General features: G+C 29.3%; 1 protein-coding gene across 2 annotated transcripts in view; it reads right to left on the reverse strand.

Annotated features, from left to right (window-relative positions):
* The window catches only part of LOC129980908 (homeobox protein Meis2-like), a 309336-nt gene that overhangs the window by 202857 nt on the left and 88375 nt on the right, over positions 1–18104 (reverse strand). For both annotated transcript variants that reach the window (XM_056091384.1, XM_056091385.1), the window contains exon 6: positions 4468–4624. In XM_056091384.1, the coding sequence (XP_055947359.1) occupies positions 4468–4624 (157 nt within the window). The remainder of the gene's footprint in view (positions 1–4467; positions 4625–18104) is intronic.

Here is an 18104-nt window from a genome sequence, read left to right on the forward strand (position 1 = left end):
GTGATTTTTAATCTGGAAGTATTTTTATGTTGATCCATATATATCTATATATTATTCTTATTTATGTGAAAGCAAATTTTAAAAAGTTTGATGAATTAAAATATACATTTTAAAGCGGTTTTCTTTTGTTTTATATTTGATGATCGCTAAATACTTGATAATCTAAAAATCCTCAAATTCTTTTATAGAAAGATTGACTCGTAAAGCAGTTTTTCCTTTAAAAAAAGAAATATTTTCAAATATTTTATTTGGAACTGGAATGGACTTTACTAGCCATTAAAGAATTCAAATTCATATTAAAAATATTATTTTGGAACTGAAGATCTATCATTTTTGCAACTTATTAGAATACAGACAGGACTGAGTAAGTACAGAATTTTTCCCTCGCAAATTGAAATTCGAACGGTGAAGACATCAAGTCTTAATTCTTCAGCATCTGCCACTTGAGCAAGGAAAAAATAAAAATCACTCAGACGACAAGGAATCGTATATCGAAACTTGGATAATGGAACGGAAAATTGCAAATTCGATTCAAACTTATGTTCTTCGGAAAGAAATCTAATCGAAAAGACGAAGAAACGAATTCAGGAAATCTTAATTACAAGATGCAAGTCAGAAAACTCTGCAGGATGGGGAGGGAGGAAAAAAGAGGAGGGTGGGGAGGATTTTTCCAGTTGGAGAAGCTTGCAATCACCAGAAACAGAAAGTACCGAGCTAGGATGTCCGAAGTGATGTATTGCCAAAACGCCGGAGCGTACTGCAGAAAATAGGGGTTGCACAATCTAATTTGGCGAGTATTTTACTCTCTACTCACAAGTCACCGATTTGGCGAAAGTTTTCATCAAAATATGTTAATATTCAGAAAGAAAGAGAGAAAAAGGATATGTAATATAAACTGTGTATTTGTATGACTATTATCAAAAACAAGAAAGTACCAATTTTAATGCAGAGGAGATAGACTGATAAGCAATAAATAATACTAGAATAGACTTGTTTAATAAACTTTGGTGAGAATGGGCTTGAAATATTCATACAGACAATAGTACTCAAGATATGGTAAAGAAAAACTCAAGGGATAATATGGAAGAAAATGGCCAAAATCAGAAATAATCAAATATGAATATTAAGAATGATGTATTCTCTGGTAACTGATGTACAATACTGAAATGTACTAAGTAGCAAATCTATTTTAAAGAGAATTTACTTGATATTCTGTGTCATTCAGAAACTATACATTACTATGACGGGTACGACGAAATTTCACTTTAATTACCATTAAATACAACTAAATCTGTATATTCAAAAATCTGTATATTTTATCCATATATTTAAAAATAAAAACAATTAAACATAAGACAGAAACATTTATCAATATTTTCTTCTTCTTTCAGAACTGAGTTGGAAACATGCCAAAAATGTTTAAGTAGTTAAGTTCAATTGAAATCTACCATTTGCTAAAGATTTTACAATGCAGTCATCAGTGATTCAAAATCCAGATTGAAGCTACATCATAACAATACCTCCCGACAACGTCGATCGTGTTGTTAACAAGCAACTGCCATGGATAATGAGACACTTGGCTGGGCCTTGCAGTACATCACATTTGGCTAATTAGCGAAACATTTTGAGCCTGGCGCAGCATATCCTCAATGCAGCGTTTCATTACATAATTCAATTAAAGAGACATGTCGAATGAAACGACCTCAAATGCCAGCTGGCGCATAAAAGATCTACGCAAATAAGGGAAGTTAGTATGTAGTGTTACATGAGTATCATCAGGAAAATGAAACTTAATTGAGTTTCTTGCATTTAATAGAATGATATAAATTTGAACAGAGGAAATTTTAATTGAATGATTGTTTATTCGTTCAATCTTGGATTAAAGTTTGTTAGACATTAGTGTTACTCTTATTACTCAATTTACTTTGAGATGAAGTGCATTGACAATCTGTAAAATCTATTTCCAACGATTATTGTTTCATATTGAATAGAATAAATTTTATTTAAATAATTGTTTATTTTATAAATCATGGATTAAAGTTTGTTAGACATTAGTGTTACTGTTATTGCGCAGTTTATTTTGAGAAGAAGTATATTGGACAGTTTGTAATATCTATTTCCAAAGATTATTGTTTCATATTCGTACCATTAAGCTGATAATAAGAATTTGGAAGACAATATTTAACTAATAAAAATTAAAATAGAAATGCAAATGCGAATTTTAAACTTATTACAAGCAGACATTGTATTTATACTTTAAAATCGCAATATTTCAAACATATATTGATTTAAGAAGAATGGTTCCAACGGTTTTTTCTGTATATACCTTTTAATTGTAAAAATGTGGACAAACAAAGAAAAAAAATTTAAAATCAGATGAAACATTTTTATATATGTCATATATATAAAATAATGTATAATAATCATACAATACTGACATGACATCATATAATAATCATACATATATAATGTCATATATATATAATTACATATATATGACATTATATATGTAATTTTAAATAGTGAAAATATTATAGTCATGATAAAATTCCATGTATTAACTGCCATAGCCAAAAGACAAGTTTGTAATTTAGTTCAGATACGCTATCCGGAGTAAGACTCGCTATTTCGCCTAAAACAGTATCTATATTTAAAGATTTTGTGATTTGATAATTCATTAAATTAATAGCATGGATTTATTTTCTGAACAAAGAAACAGTCTTCGTTAAAAAAAAAATGGATCTGTCATTTACTTTTGAAAATGCAAGGTGGGAAAAAAATCAGGAAAGAAAAATTAAAACGATAACATGGACATTGAAAAAGAAACAGAATTTAATTTAAAAACTTCTCAAGAGGTTTTGCTTTCTCAACAGAGAAACTAGTGGAGACAAACGATGTGATGTGTTAAAAATTATCACGATGCATCCATGGAAGATTGGCGATCGCCAAAGCCACCCGGAAACCCTGGTGACCAGCTTGACCTGAACAAGCCCCGCATCTAATCCGGGGCGGTGAGGAGCATGGTCCCTAATGAACGTCTCCAGACTTATCTGACAAGAAGATTGTACTTGTCAAGTCAGTGTCACTGCTCCTGGCTTCGAAGACCTCGCACCCCAACCCCTCACCCAATGGCAGAACAAACTCCTTTAAAGAGCATTTGCGAAAAAGTGAGGATTACATTCAGAGAAGGTAAACATTTCTTTTAGAAAGCAGTTTTCAGCAGATACAATTCCTTACATGAAAGTTAAAGTAAAGATAAGAGGCTTTCCCATTTCTCACAGTCATTTCTGAACACGTTTTGTCCAAATTTATCTTGGTTCGTTTTCTTTTTTGGGGGATAAAGAAGATATTTTATAGAAAATCCAACTAACATAAGCAAGTAAGTGGCAACGGAAATAATTTTTTAAAGCTTATGCCAAGAAAAAGGGAAAATACACATAAAGCGTGATATTCAAAGCGAAATTTAGAAAATTCGATAAGAAAAATTGGATTTGTAAAATAATTACTCATTTTAGATTTTTATAAGAGAAATGAATAGCATGCTTATTTTGGTTCGTTTGTTCTTACTTTTGGATAAAGAAGATATTTTATAGAAGATTCAACAAACATAAGTTAACAAGTAGTAACGAAACAAAAATGATTTTTTAAGCTTATATCAACATAAAGGAAAAGTAAACATAAGGCGTGATATTCAAGGCGAAATTAAATTCTGCAAGAAAATTGAATTTGTAAAATAATCACTTATTTTAGATTATTATAAGAGAAATGAATAGCATATATAGCAAATGAATAGCAAAAAAACATAAGTAAGTAAGTGGTAACGAAATGAAAGTACCGAAAATAATTTTTTATAGCAAAAAACATTATTTATTTATTGATTGATTTTATAGTTTATAGCAACATAAGAGGAAGGAAAACATATAGCGTGATATTCAAGGCGAAATCAAGAAAAATTGGATTTATAAAATAATGAAATCAAGAAAAATTGAATTTATAAAATAATAACTTATTTTAGTTTCATGTTTATGGTGAGTGTAATTATAAATAATATATATTATTTTTCCATTTTCATCATCTTTTTATTATTATTATTATTGTAAGATAAAAGTCTATTGTCATTTCAAAGTACCATCAAGTGACATCAAATCAGAATTTCGATTTTTGATTTTTTTTTACCCAAAGGCTAATAATAAATTACTACTGGAATACTACTGGTTTTTGGATTCTGTGACGCAAAACTTTCATGTTGTCATCCTGAGTTCCAAAGAGAATAACTGATAAACTTGAAAGATAGAAAATAAATAAAAAGCTGATGTTTTTTTCTTTCCCTTAACATGATTTTTTACAGGTTCAAAAGTTTTGTTCGTTTGTTTGGTTTTGTTAAATTCAAGTGGACATCACTTCAATTAATATAAAAATAACATACACACATTTCAAGCGAAAAATAACTGCGAATAAAATTCTTACCAGCTTCACTGTTGTTATCTGTGCTCATCTGTGAGCTTGGCTGCTGTGAGATGGGGCCAGGGGTACCCGTTGACCCCGTTGGGGACCGTGCGTCGTCGGGTCCTGTGCTGTACGAGTTGAGGGACTGAGATGGAGGTCTCTGGTATGGTAAGAAAGACTACTTGGAATTAGTATACTGTTTATATGACTAAACATAAATGCAATATAAAATTTCTATATTAAGTAAGCAATATCGTATTTTTAAACAATGCAATGGATTTTAAAGTAGAACCTTTTTTAAAAAAACATTACTTATGTAGAAGTAATATTTGAATATCAAAAGAGATATGGTTTAATTAGAATTATCTAGCGCTTTTTGTTACTATCATTTGAATCATATAAATACTGACAAAACTAACAATCATTATATGAGTATAGCAGAAACTCGATCATCCGAATTGATTGAGATCACAATTGCTTCAGATAAGCAAAACCACAATTAATAAAGACTCTATTTCAAATCATTGTTTTCCTTCCAAGGTTTTACAAAGTTATTTGCTGGGAATTACAAAAATAAGTCCTGAAGTACCAACGCGTGTTAACATTTGTAAAAAAAATTACAATTATATATAAAAACATCATTCATCGATAAGAGGGATTATGAATGTAAATGATTTTTGTAGTTTTTCTTTTCTTTTTATTTATTTAGTAAACTTTTCTAATGATTTTTAAGGTTATTTTCCTTCACTCATGCCTAGCGATACATTGCGGTACATTTACAGCATCATTTTTTCACGGAAACTCGTATAGCTTGCGCACAACACTTCTGAAGTGCTTACGACAAAAACTACGTAAAAAAATTTCGCTTCATGGTTATTTTATTATTATTATTTTTTTTTATAAAAGATTAACTACAGATAACAACATTTTGAAAGTCTTGGGAACATAAAAATCGGCTTAAATAACATTTTTTTAACAACCTTTTTAAGAAATTCATTGATTAAAAAGTATAAAATACAATTCGACTATTTTCGGATCCGTTAATAGAGATCTCAATTAATAAAAAAAACAGTTAAGCGAAGTTCTCCAATAATTAAACATAAGCAAATTGCGGAATAAATTAAGAATATATAGAAATATCGGAAGAATAAAATAAAAATATGAAAACAAAAACAATTGTTTAAACTCTAAATTTAAGCATTGAAAAGTTAACTTCATTAACGTCACCAAAATATTTCAGAATTTTGATTAAAGATAAGAAATAGCAATGAGCGATAATTGTAAAAATATAACTGTTTAAAATATGCAAGTAATGAAAAAAACTTTTCATTAACACCCATATACAACTGATATTTTTCCCGAAGAGAAAAATTAAAAATCTTTTTTGTAAATCTTATATATTTGTTGTAAAATCTTTAATTTCAAATGCTAATTTTTCCTACAAAAACACAAATTTATACGAAACATAAAAAGGTAACCATGTTTTATTCATTTCGATATTGTTATTATATCTGAATAAATGTTTCTAGAAACACTGTTTTAAAAATCAAAACAAATCATTGAAAACCAAGTGCATCTGTCATGGTAGATAAAATAAGGAAGGGGAGAAAAAAAAATTGATTTATTTAAAAGGAAAACGCAGTTACAAAGCGAGGATATTTTTTATACACATTTGAAAAGAAAAACAAAACACACACACCGGTTCCAGAGCATACCTAACAGCTACCACGTAACGCCCACCATTAAAAAGTAACAACGCCACATTTACGCGACCGAACTTTTCGACGACTAAATGTCACTCAAAATAGGAATAAAAACCTAATACGGGTATCAAAATAGCTGACAAGGAGGGATGGTGGCAATTTTAGTGGCCATTTCGGAAACGTAACATTCCGCCAGTAATAAAATTCTTTAAAAAAAGGTGACCCAATTTGTCCTCAAGTGGAGGTCATAAAATTGCTCGACACTCTCCAGAATCGGTCATTCGGGGTTCTGTTCTGCGGAGTGCCAAAATAAATTTATGTATACTAAAGACAAGGGGTGAGAAAGTTGAGCCTTGCGGTCGTGTCTCTGAGAAGGCATGTCAATCCAGGCAAGAGTATGATAAACGCCTACAGTCGTAAAACTTTAATGGACTCTCATAAAATTAGTTGACTAGCATAACTAATAAAGATAATGATAATGTAATCGGGAAAAATGTGTGCGTGACATGGAATGTGAGATTGAAAAGTCGATAACGAATATTATTCGCAGAAACACAAGTTATGTCTTTCGAATGAGATAAGTTGTCGAGGCATAGTGAATGAGATGCTGGCGATTTTTAATTATTTATCATAATTTCAGTCCCATTTATGGAATGATTTACGCGAAAATCAATTACATGTAAAAGATTTTGACTAAGTATTTTGAGTCAAATAAGTATTGTTTACAATAAGTATGTGTTTACAATATTTGATTAAAACATTCTTTCGATTTCACTTATGACATAAGTTTATTTAGAAAGTTTAACTTTAAATACAGAAAGTTTTAGAAGTTAGGGTATTATATTATATTAGTCCGGAGTATATATAAATCATGCTTTTTCCTGATATATTTAAATACCCGGATAAACTCATGATTTTAACAATCCAGAATATAATGATGTATGTAAACCCCTATTATTAATATGTCTAATTGTTGACCATTACAAATATATTTTTGAAACAAAATTTCCTAATTTTAATGGAGTAAAGTTCTTGAATATTTATTAAAATTTTTCCCTTTTTATTTCAATTTGTTCAGTGAAAATCATGTAAACATTTGATTAAAAATATTTAAAACAAAAAAAGACAAACATTAAATTGAAAAAAAAAATGAATATGACTTCATTAATTAACATATTGTATGCGTTTTTTGCTTTATAGATTACATACTGACATAAAAGAACGGATAGAATACTATAAAAGCATTGTATTATTTCAGAGAAGACTAACAGTGTAGTAAAAAAGTAATAAAGACAATTTAATGATTTTCTTCGCAGTTAAATAATAGACATACTATCGACTACTAAAATGAAATATTTATTGGACTTACTATTAGCATTAAACATTTGGAATGGATATAAAAGGGACACAATATTCTTATATTAAAAAATGGAAGAAAGATAACTTTTAAATGAATTAACGGCAGAAAATTATTAAATCAGTTAAACGGTTTATTTCAGATTTCAAAGTACTGATGACGAACATATGTATACGGTTGGCATTAGTATTTCTCTATTTCTTAACATTTCCCAAAAGTGTTATATAGCGCCTATGTAGTGTTTTCTTCCATATATAATGTTATAAGTTCGTTTTCTTATTTTTTACATAAGTTAATAATCATTTGTACATTTACGTTACGTGATTTATTACGGCTAATTTCTTCATAGAAGCATATTTTTCAAAGGATTAAAATGCTGAATAATAATTAAAATGCTGAACAAATATGGAAATATATATAAAATCCATATTTTTTCGAATAGAATTCATATTTGTTCCATAGAATCTATATTTGTTCGAATAGAATTCATATTTGTTCCATAGAATCTATATTTGTTCGAATAGAATTCATATTTGTTCCATAGAATCTATATTTGTTCGAATAGAATTCATATTTGTTCCATAGAATCCATATTTGTTCGAATAGAAAGTTCCGACAACTGACACTGAAACGGAAGAATTTGAATTGGGCCTATGTAATCATAGGAATCTTGATTCAACATAAAATGTGAAAATTTAACGGTATTTACTTTTGTAATTTGTCTACTTCCCCTGCTATTGTGCTAAAGAGTATTTAAGATTCCAACAATTCCTGTATTGGAAAGACGGGATCTACAAAACAGCGAGGGGAAAAAAAAATTGTTGAAAGGAAAAAGGAAAAGAATAAGAATGAACGGCAGCTCATGATGGGTGTCATGGAATAGACATAAAAAAATTCCCTCGCTGCCGTAAATCAAACGGGACGACTATTTTATAGCCCCTGGACCCACCAATATTCGGTACTTCCGCTATGGCCTAAGAAAAGAAACAGTGTCTAGAAAAAGTAAGAATTCGCCTCTTTTTTTTTTTCGCAGACCTGAGGAATACGAACAATGGTTTGGTGAGTTAAGATATGGATTCAAGTTGCTGAGAATAGCTCTATAAAGACACATAAATATGTCTGGATTCGGGAGTTGTGGGTAAAGTGGTTTTTCCAAGTACAAACATTTCAAAGAAAGACACTTTACTGAAATGAAACGATTTCAAGAAATCTTAAAAGTGGTTCACTTCATAATTTAGTATGTCTCAACTTGAAATCATTAAGTTATCTCACAATTCGTAATTTTTTTTTCATATATTTCCAATTTTTTTTTATTACATGCTGCATATCTTAGCATTTCAAGTTCATCATAATTGTATATTGATGCACAATAGAATTTCAATTATCCGAATTGAGGTGGCGAGGGATTATTAAACAAAATCTTAAACTTTAAAAACAAATAAGCAAAGCAAAACAGCTGAATTTTTTGATTGATACTTTCATTTAGTTACATTTTAATACTATAGCTAAATTTTTCTTTTCGTCCAATATATATATATATATATATATATATATATACTTTTTTTTTCTTCCATCCATTATCCGGATCGGTTCTAATCCATATTAATTCGGACGACTCGATAAAACTCTACTGTTAATATAATATCATACCGAAATAAACTGCAAAAATAAATAAATATAAAAAATCACGCCTTTCTCTATAACTAACAACGCTGAGTTTTGATATATTGGGGCAAATATATCGACAACGGTAATGACAGTTAGTTCTGAAAAACATACGGGTTTTAGCAACTTTCATTAAAGATTATTTATTAATCAAAAGACAATAGTCAAATATTAACAATCCATTTTTTAAGTTAGCAATATTAAATTCCTTTTCATTGTAATAAAATACATTCCCAAAGAATACTTGCAAAAATATTTCAGACATAACAGAACAGCACAATAAGATTTTTTAGCAATCTATACATATTATAATGATGAGTTTGAGCATTTACAAACGGTTAATCAATTTTCTTTATTGCATTTATAATTTTATATATAATTTAAAATTCAATCACAACTAGATTTTTGATACATCTAACACACAAATTCGAGCTTAAATTCTGATTAGTAACCTGGAGCAGCATTCGAACTTGTGTGATGTAATTTTCTCAGAAAATCTCATTTCCAGATCCAAGTGCCTCTTCAACCTCCAGAATGTATGGTATCGTGTGAGGTTTTGACAACACCAGTGTCACTATATTCGACCTGCTGTTGCTCGAGTGAAATAGATTCTATGAAGTCCGAAAACAATCACGCTTTTGACACGCTTTAGGTTCATCCTTTCACCCTCTGCCTTGATGAAACATCCAAAATGGCGCATTGCACACACGACATGCCGTGAATATTCTATGGAAATGGCCACTGATCGCGTGCTGGCAGTGCAAGATTTAGTTTCCTACATGATGAATCCACAAAGGAAACGGACATCATTCAGTCCTGAAGACAAGTTCTGCTTCGCTGTCCATTAAGGAAGCTCGTAGGCTATGAATTTCAATAAGCAAAACTCGCTGAGTTGGTAAGACAAACTCAGTGGATTTGACAGTTGGACGTGGAGGACATGTGTCGAGAGATGCAGGCCATTAAAGTGAAAAGTGAGGTATCCTGAAGCTAGAAGACGCATAATATGCTATTAGCGTTCCTTTGAAGATGAACTTCTGAGTAAAATTCTTTCTACGGCTTTGAAAGAGATTTAAATTTTTCTCCATTAGTTTGGTAAAATTTAATGCATTATTGTAATAGTAAAATTTGCCAATGTAATACATGAAAGTATGAATCGTTAATTTGATTTAATTATCTCTGAACCAAATTGCTGAAAAAAAAAATTGGTGGTGGTTATAGAGGTGTATCGGTTTAATTTCTTTTTGGAACAAATAGAAATTAATTAATTAATTTGCTTTTCAACGGCAAATTTTATTGGTTATAATAAATGAATCATTTATATTTTGAAATTTACTATGCTCTTTACATATGGCACAATTTCAATCAAGTGGTTTTCTTGTCATCCTCATTAAAATATATATTATAATCGTGAAAAAGGAAAAACTTTTCTTAGTAATTTATTCAAGTGAAATTTATTAAAATCTAACTGTTGCGTGAAAAATAGCTATTAAATTATAATCACAGAAATTTTATTCATTGTAAAGCTTTATTATAGTTACAGAAATTTTATTCATTGTAAAGCTTTATTATAGTTATCTGAAGAAAAAAAATTTTTTATTGAAGAGTTGGTATTTTTGTTATATTTAAGAAATCCTGAGTAAAACTGATAAACATGAAATATATTTGTTATTTTAAATAATAACAGAAGAATAAATCATATTTCGGATGTAAAAACTAATTAAAAAATAAGAATAAATTTATCATAAAATCGACTAAAAGTTTTCTTTTAGTGTATGATTAGAATATTAATTACGTTTAATTATTGACAAAATATGAAGAGTTCATGCAGTTTTCTTAATTATCCGTCTTTTTCTTTTTGGTGCATAGACAAAATATTCGATTTTAATAGCATTAAATGATGCATTTATTCAGTTAAATTAATGAGTACTATTCTTCTATTTTCAAAACTAATGGACTTGCGCTTATTGCATTCTTTTAAAAATATAATAACCTTTCAAACAATAAAAATTATTGAATGTTTAAATGAATTACAAACGATGCAACTGTCGTAAGACTAAATCTTTCAAAATGTAGCAAATAAAAAACAAACACTCAGGCAAGCAGTAAATCACGAAAAGTGTGGTTTCCTTATCACTATGATAAGGTGATGAGCGAATGCATTCAACTTAGATGAAATGGAATCTCAACACCTGGCAGTGGAAATAGATAAGTAAAAAAGTAAAATAAAACAAGAGCACAGCAAATATCTTTTCTAGATGATACGACAGCAGATTATCATATTTCGTGAATTGACACACGTTCTAATCCTGTATGCAGCAAATTATCCATCTTTATTTTAGAAACAGATTGCTTTCCTACTGAATATGGAACAGTGGCTTTTCATTCAGCAAAAGCACCTCTTTTTAGAAAAATTCTATTATTTTTATCGCAAAAAATAAACATATAGATTTTAAAAATTCATGAGACAAATTAAGAGAAGTTTCACTGTATTAATAAATAATCAATCTATTGTTGAATTTGAACAGACAATCTTTTACTTTGTTCATACTACATAACGTGTCACTGATCAATTTGTCATAGTTCATTGTGAGATGCACATTCTTTTTTAAGTATCAGCAAATAAATTTTTAGCTTTAATTTTTGTTAAACCCTTAAAAAAAGCGTACGAAGCTTGAAATGATTAAAGATTTCTGCAGCGTTTATTCATGTCATAATAAACTATGAAAGAAGTAAGGTGTATTTCTGTTTTCTTAACACAGCAGATAGCAATTTTAATAATAAAAATGGCAATAGCAATTGTAAATAGCTATCGATTCAATATACATAATTCATTATATATAAAACTAATTCTGATAACTAACTGATGTATTTATTTATTGCTTCTTAAAAATAAAATCAGTTCACGCATATCAACCGTCACTCCAAATGCAAAAAAGTCGTATGTCATATATTAATTATGTACGCCAAACGATTTAATAAACTTGTGGCGACAAAATACTTTTAAATAAATTAAGATTACAATCCAAACTTTTAAATTAAAAATAATGATACACTTTATCGCTTTCATATAGCTATCAGACTGAATATAAAAATAAATAACATACGTTAATTTTCTTGGTTAAATCAACTGACAAAATTGAACAGAGAAAAATCAACAGCAAATCCTTTCATCAACCGCTGAAAAGGAATCCCTTTGTAGTATTCGTCAATATGATATGCTACGCATTAATCGTCTTTAAGTGACATAATATACGGCGCTTAGAATATCCACGGGAGAGCCACCATTTAATGGAGAACGGATACTCAGCGCTATCCGTGGGCTGGCTGCCCCTAGGGAGTCAATTATTCAGCACTCCCGTCTTCCGCTACGCGCAATAATTTCCGTAAAACGATACTTCTTTAGGTTGTTACGCACATCTTTGCACTGTCCGATCGTTAAAATATATTTGCTTAATTATCCGAAAGCGTTACTAGATGCTGCTCTACAAAATTCTAGTATTTCCCAAGACTGCTATTATATTCTATGTAACAAAATGATATCTATTATTATTAAGGGAGTGATTTCTATTATTTCTGAGCATTTGTGCTATAAATTCTTGTAATTGTGCACTTTTTAAAGCCGAGAGTTTCGATATATTGGTATATTTTAAACATCTATTAAGTTGGCTTTGAAAAATAACAAATTATTTCTAGGTAATGAAAATAATAATAATGATAATAACAATAAAAGATTTTTCTAAAGAATAATATAATAATAAAGGCAATTTTTTTTAACGATTCTCATTAAAATTCCGTTATGGAAAAATAAGGATACAATATAAAATTTTGTAATTAAAGTCATTTTTTTTATTTCATTTTCAAAAGAAAATACGATACTAAAATCGTATTCGAAATATAATTATCAATTCAGCCATTTTTTTATCATTTTTATAAATAGTATTTTTTACATAATAATTCACACAAATAATTTATACTTTTTGCACTGAATTTATTTAGTTTTATAGATTAATATAATTTTGAAAACAAGAGTTGTTACAAAAAAAAAAAAAAAAAAAAAAAAAAACTTTCGAACTTTTTTTTTTATATCAGATTTATTAATACTCTCAAGCAGTCTCCTCCTCCTCCTCCCCACCCTCGGGCCAAAAAGCATTGAAATAATTTGTAAACATCAGTACGAATCAGTTGAAAATAGAAAAAAGAATGAAAAGTTATACAAAAGGAATTTTTCACAATGGGAGAAATCATTACTTTTTCACTTGCTTTAATTCTTTTTTTTTTTTTTTTTTTTTTTTTTTGTCGATGAGTAATGATTATTGTTCTTTATGATTACTAATTTTATTATTGATTATTGTTAAATAATGAGAAACAGCGTGGTCATTTTTTGCACACACAACACACTCACACTCAAAAAAAAAAAAAAAACCTTAATTAAAATAATTGAAGAACAAATAATTAACGAAACAAAATACAAAATCTGAAATAACAATTTTAGATCCTATTCATCAGAAAAATTTACAAGATTATAGAGACACATTTTCTTTTCAAGATATTCATCATTTCAGAAATCTAATTAATGAAAGGCATTTTTTTTGTCTTTCTACATAGCTATTCCCGTTACATAGCGAAATTAAAATACTTGTAATGCAGTCGCAACAATACTTTTTACAAAAAAGTATGAATACATTTCAAAGAAATTTCTTGGTTATTGCTTGCCTAAGTAAATAACATATTAATATTTATTAAGCCGAAGACAGTTAACGAACTCTTTGAAGTGTTTTTACTACGCCAAAGAATTCGTCATGAGACGCATGCATATTTATTTTACTTCGTAATTCTAGCGAATGTGTAGCACGAGGAACTGACATAAAAATAGAGGATTTCTTTTTTCTTTTTGCAGCTGTTTATCCAGACGAGGAGGAAAACAGCTGTTTTTGGTGCAAACAAGACCATTCGCCTCTCGCACAAAGCAACCATCAAGCAAAACCTTCGAAAATAACAGATTATTTTTTTGAATGAGACTTGACTTTCAATTATAGATAAACATAAAATGCATAAGAATGGGAAGCGAGCTTGATTCAAACACCAAGTGATGTATTTGTATTTTAATGAAATGCTAACTTTCAAAACCATAATTAATTTCTTAAAAAAATCATAATATATTTAATCAAAAATTAATTTAAAAAATAGTTGGATTTTAAAAGCATGCCGTTGAATTCGAACCTGGAATTCGTTAAGAAAACTAGCTTTTTCCTAAAAAATAGATTTAGATGGTTAATAATTTATTGTTAAATGTTGATCTTCTCACATATCTCAAAACATTTGACTAAACACAAGGACAATATAAAATTCTTTGTTTGTGAATAAAAAGTACTCGAGACAAAAATTTAATTAGATGATATATATATATTGCATATTTAAGTTTTTATTATATATATATATATACATTGCACAATTAGATTTTCTAAATTAAAAAATAATTCGCTTAAACAATCTTTACTCAGCAGTTTAGTAATTTACACAGAAAATTAAAATATAACTAGACTACATAAAATAATTTATAACGTTAAACTTATATTCCAACTTCTGTTTAAAGACGAAATTAATAGTTCTTTCAAAATCTGAACTAATAACGGAAGATAGGATAAAAATTAAAGAATTATACTACTGAATGCCTCACTCAGAAAATAAATATTTCAGCCCAATTTAATTCAAAATTCATATAATTCATATAATTTCAACTTTCTTTTACTAAAAATTCATACGGGATGTATATTTTGATGCATTTGGTTGGAGTATTTACATTTACAAATACCAATTTTTTTTCCCTCGAAGTTTCATACAATGAGAAGAATCATTGCAAGACAAGAAGCATGCTCAAACATTTATCTTGAAAACCGTCGTAAACACCTCATAAAACCTGATTCGGTGAGACAATTTTACGACTGCTCCTGTTATTTGTCACGTACAGCAGGCATTCGGAATCATTTTCATATCAAAAGATAACCAAACTGTTTGCCCACGAGCACAACGAGACACTCTGTCATCGCTGCCTGCTGGAAAGATGGCGCCTTCAGGGAAAGGGCGGGTTTAGAAGGACTTAACTATGTTCCTTCTGATTTTTAGCAATGATTTACGATGCCCCTCCTCGTACTTTTGATGATTCACTTTTTTAATGGCCTATTAATGCGGAGCTTTTATGGACATGGTAATAGAGACACAAGGTGTTTATTTGGTCAGCTTTTTGTAGGAGTGAGTTCATGCAGATTCAAGGAAATCATATGTCTTTTGTTTTATCATATACTACTCCTAATTTACTCATATATCATATACTATTTTTTAATAATTTTTTTATTCTTTTGATTCGTTTTCTATAAATATCCATTCTCTTCAGTTAGTCTGCATATGAAATGAGCAAACAGAAAATACCGGAAGCACGCTGAAATTTATATTATCTTATATTAATAATATATTATCGGTTTTACTGTTTAAATTATTTTTCTTTCAAAATTATTAACGAGTTTCTTGAAACTTCAGATCATACAGCCATTTAATATGTGTCAATCGTCATCATTCCTGCATTATTTAAAACTGAATGTAGGTAATTTATTGCGAAAAACAGCTTTTCAATTCAACAGAATACGAAATGTAACAAAATATTAGCGAAGTCCCCCCCCCCCAAATCATGAATTTACTAAACAAGTTTGAAAGTGCAATTTCTGGTTATTGTAATGTTGATGCCGATTCGGTGATTTTGATACCCGGAGATTTTTAAAGAAAATTGCACAAGAAATAATAATTTTATCTGATGCTGAATTTGAAATATTTTTTTTATATTTATTTTATTATAAAAATAGAAGAATATATTGTCAGTTTTGTAGAAAGTAGTTATTTCATCTTGAATAATGAATACCAATACCAATATGAAATAATAAATTTCAGTGAATAATAAATACCAATTTTCTTATGACATAACAGCTGTTTAATGCCCCATTTTATTTTTGTTCCATTATTATACAAAAATAAACGCACTCTTAAATGCGAATGATAGAAACCAAAAAATAATATAAGTTTTTATTTTTACGAATAAAAGGTTTATATGGTTTCCCTTTCTAGACAGAAACAATTAATATTAATGGAAGCTTTTATAAATTTCATTAATTTTTTCTGTCATTTTTTCCGTACTGCTACAAAGATTCGAAATATTTAAAATCAACATCTCAGCATTATATTGATATTTTTGTGTCCAGCAACTCCAGCTCCATCGTCATTAAAAACGACGTATGTTTGTCCTTTAGTTAGTGCGTGTTCACAATTGCAAAATCTACGAAGCATTTCCTGAGATGTCGAAAAATCAAATAGTGAGCAATATCAAATATCTTGCGGAAATAGAATGAGCATTTATTTGTTTTCTGCCCGTCATTAAATCGTTATATTCATCTTCTCAAAACAAACAATGGGAATCTATATGTCTGTAATATGTTTACTCATTTGTCAAAAGATTTTCTTCCTTTTATAACTCATTTTGATTTTATGCTCATCCAGCGCACAGTTTACTCATAAAGGAGAAAAAAAATGGCAGACTCATTGCCATTGGATACAAAACCTGGAAAGTAATAAGATGCATCCATCCATCCAAACTCATTTCCAACGTAAGAATTCTAGAGCTCTGAATAACAAATGACACCAACGAACCAATAGCACTCTCAGGATGAAGAAATATACTTTAATCGATATTTCCGATGAAGTTAGCGACTTTAAAACAGCATGCGTTAGAAAGTTCCCGGAGCGAACAAAAATCCATTTCTTTCAAATACCTCTTCATTATCTGCCGATCGAGCCCCACAGCATACTTAAAAAGAAACTAATATTAATGAGCTTGCAGGCATCTGGCAACCGTTTTCGTTCGTATGAGAGACATCTAGTGGCGAAGATAAATGGCAATAATCGGCGGCACTAACGACGGAAAAGGGAAAAGACAAATTTCCCTTATTTATCCTTAAATGTCCCCTATTTCCAGTTTTTGATAGGAGAAACGAATCTTTCCGGAGGGGTGGGAGGAATTGGCAGAACACAGCAAAGAACTTCCCGTTATTATAGCGGGCATATTTTTCCTAAGAATCTCCCGACGCTGTTGTTGTCAACTGAAGTTGCCATAGGTTGTTCGAAAAAGTGCACCTGTACATTCAGCTAAACATATTTGAATGTAATAATTATGCATTTCAAAATTAGCATGCTTTACAATTCATTACATTGTAGTTTTAGGTTTAAATAATTGATATTCAGGGCAATAAAATTCTGCATTTAAAAGGATTTTTTTTTTTTTTTTTTTTTTTGAGTTAACGAATAGAGTTTCTACATTAAAAGATGAGTAGAAATATATATACGTTACAGCAATGAAGAATTATTCATGGATTTCCATGTTTTGTCAATATGGGTGTCAATAAACCTTGGGTTGTTCACAAACCTTTTTCACTGGAGATACAATTTTTCTTACAAGATTTTATTATAACGCCTTTCCAATGAATTTTGCAGTTTAAAAAACTTCGATATTAAAATTTCTTTCATGTTGCTTTAAATAATCGATTATTTTTAAGATATATATATTTTGTAACGACAAAATGCATTTCTTAATTAATGATTTATAATTATTAGTTTATCAAACCAGAAAACGCACAAGAGAAAGCGCCATTGTGTGAAAAAGTTTTTAGTACTGTATCTTATATTCATACAAAGGCGCCGTTGCATGGGATGAAAAAAAAATGGGATACCAAATTGTTACCTGATGCGACATCGAACTTATTAGTGGATCTGATCGGAATATTAATCCAAACCAAATTGAATTTGAAACATATGAACTTTTTTAGGATCTATGAGCTGATTCTGGAAAAAAAAATTGGATAACATATCGTCTGGGCATTATATAGGCATAATCT

Source organism: Argiope bruennichi, chromosome 8 (genome assembly GCF_947563725.1).
Source record: "Argiope bruennichi chromosome 8, qqArgBrue1.1, whole genome shotgun sequence".
NCBI classification, from domain to species: Eukaryota; Metazoa; Arthropoda; class Arachnida; order Araneae; family Araneidae; genus Argiope; species Argiope bruennichi.